The sequence below is a fragment of the Mizuhopecten yessoensis genome, unplaced genomic scaffold (genome assembly GCF_002113885.1).
Source record: "Mizuhopecten yessoensis strain PY_sf001 unplaced genomic scaffold, ASM211388v2 hete_36086148, whole genome shotgun sequence".
Classification (NCBI taxonomy): domain Eukaryota; kingdom Metazoa; phylum Mollusca; class Bivalvia; order Pectinida; family Pectinidae; genus Mizuhopecten; species Mizuhopecten yessoensis.
Genome location: NW_018485852.1, coordinates 1 through 2,471, shown reverse-complemented (window position 1 = coordinate 2,471; position 2,471 = coordinate 1). Strand labels below are relative to the sequence as shown.

Below are 2,471 nucleotides of genomic sequence, written 5' to 3'. Positions count from 1 at the left end.
TTTGTATTTTAAAAGTACAAGTACATAAATGAAATTTGACAATACAATTGGGATGACAGACGATACATGAATTTGTTTAACTAAGATATAGACTCACCCTACCAGCTACATTTGAATGTGGTTGTTCATATATAAATAAATTGCAGAATCATAATACAAGCAATATGATTGTTCCTTACCTGGCACTTACGTTCTGGATTTCATATCACTGAGAGTAAATACTCAATGTCAAGCTTTTGGTTATAATCCAAATCGATTAGTGGTTTGACCAAAGCTGTAACATAGTGATTTGTTGGATTAAATAAGCAGTTGGCTGTATGGTTGTACATAAAGGGCCATATCTCCATAAATTACAGTTGGACAACAATGGTTATCAAATTTGTCCTAGCTATCGTGGTAATGTACCTTCCTATGAAGTTTGAAGTTAATCTAAAGAAAACTACTGGAGATATTGAGCAGACACTGTTTGAGCAAATAAATAAAGGTTCATAACTCCGTAAATTACAGTCAGATAATTTTGGTTATCAAACTTCTCCGAGCTATCAGGGTAATGAACCTTCCTATTAAGTTTGAAGTTAATCTGTTGAGAACTACACAAGATATAAACCGGACATGAGCATGTATTTACATTATTAAAATGTGTTTTACCACACATATAAGAGACTTTTTTCTTTAACACACCAAGGTAAGTAACTGAAGCCTGTGCATCTACAGCAGTTGACCCTGGAATGCACCAGATTCTTTATCCCTTTATCATTGTATATATATACGCATATCAGATCAACATGAGTTTTGAGAGTGTTTTAACCGTTCACAACATCAGTACAGTACCAGTCAATATGAATATGGACTGATACCTACAAATTATTTTGGATGCACGGGGTCACCTGCTAAATATTAAATATTCAATTTTACATGGCACATCATACTATTTTCTTACCATGGCACTTTCACATAATGAAATTGCTAGAATACTATTCCACAGATATTGTTTTGCTCTTTTAATCACAAAATAAATGAATCTGTTATCACAGACTGAGATAGCAAACTTAATCTAATTCTGTGCAGGCATCTTAAGTAAACAATTCTTTAGATGTTATTTCAAATGTGAAATATAAAAATAAAATTTCAACCTTGTTTAAATGACATTAAATCATTGTTCCAGCCCAGTTATGCCTGAAGTCCACTAAAATCTATACTATAAGTTTTAGCCTTATCGTTGTCAAACACAGCATTCTCCTGGACAGTGACAGCGCCATCTGGTGAGGTAGAGATCATACTCGAGAAGAAGCTTGAAGAATCAGCATGTTTTATCTGCAGAACAACAGTCATGTATAATCAAATTGAATGAGGGTTTGAAAATTCATTACTAATAGTGCAAATCAGTCACTTATACTAAATTCTTTGAAAAAAATCATAACATTTCATATGTTGTTATTACAGTTACCGGTAAGTTAATTCAACCTGTTTTGATCTGTTAGTATAATGTCAAACTTAATTTTTTAGGTATAGGTATAAGTACAGTAATGCACATTGTCAAACATGATTTATTTTAATGTATTACATATACCTTTATAATTCAGTACATTGTGCATCATGATTGATTTTGATGTATTATGGTACAAACTATCCATAATGTACACAAAATCAAAATGAAAATTTACTAATGACAGAAATTAATGTCTGGGTGTCACCTTTACATTGAACTTTTTATAATTATACACTGTACTAGGGAAAATGAGATCCAATGTTCGCTAGTGAATGTTCAGTGAAGTTCTGCATACCCCTTTAATGTTTTCCTAAATGAATTTCACTGGTCTAGCCATAAGAGTAAAAGCAATTTAAAAGCAAAGATAATCCGACAACATCAAATGGGGAGTCTTGGCAAATTTAATCAAGTTTACATGCATCGGCTCACTAGGTGGATTCTTGTAATTTTGCTAGCTGATTAAGATGTTATTCATATCAGAAAGACATAACATATTATAACCCAAATCTCAGCTCAACACATTTTAAGCTCATTGCATAAAATTGTTCAGATAAGTTGATATCTCAAATCACCAAAATATCTAAAATTTTGTACTCACACGAAAGTCCTGAATAGCTTCCATCGTTCCGGCATGTAAATACCGAAACTGATTTGATCCTAAAGACAAGGTAACATCTTGATCAGCAGAGCTCTTGTATTTGTACTGAATGAGACTCGAGACAGTGTTTATGCTCCAACTCCTCACACAGAACAGAGGGATGGTCACTGCATGCTGACCTGTGTCCACTACAACACCCTCGGAAGACAACATCACACTGACCAGCTGTTCAGAGAGGGATAGCTAATAATAATTAAAAAAAAATCTTTTCTGTAAACCAGGTTTAGTATTTAGTATTTACATGTAACATAGAAATATGTGCAATTAATTCTACATAGTTGTCAACCTCTGAAACCTCCAATGAGGGAGATCTCCCTCATTCCA

At 33.3% G+C, this 2,471-nt stretch overlaps 1 protein-coding gene across 1 annotated transcript; it reads right to left on the bottom strand.

Moving 5' to 3' along the window:
- Nucleotides 1-9: 9 nt before the first annotated feature.
- LOC110444984 lies at nt 10-2,330 on the bottom strand (the record flags this gene model as incomplete). Its single annotated transcript, XM_021489343.1, has 2 exons — nt 10-1,314; nt 2,088-2,330. Coding segments are annotated over 2 exons (387 nt in total), but the record flags the coding sequence as incomplete, so codon positions are not given.
- Between the last annotated feature and the right edge of the window lie 141 nt (nt 2,331-2,471).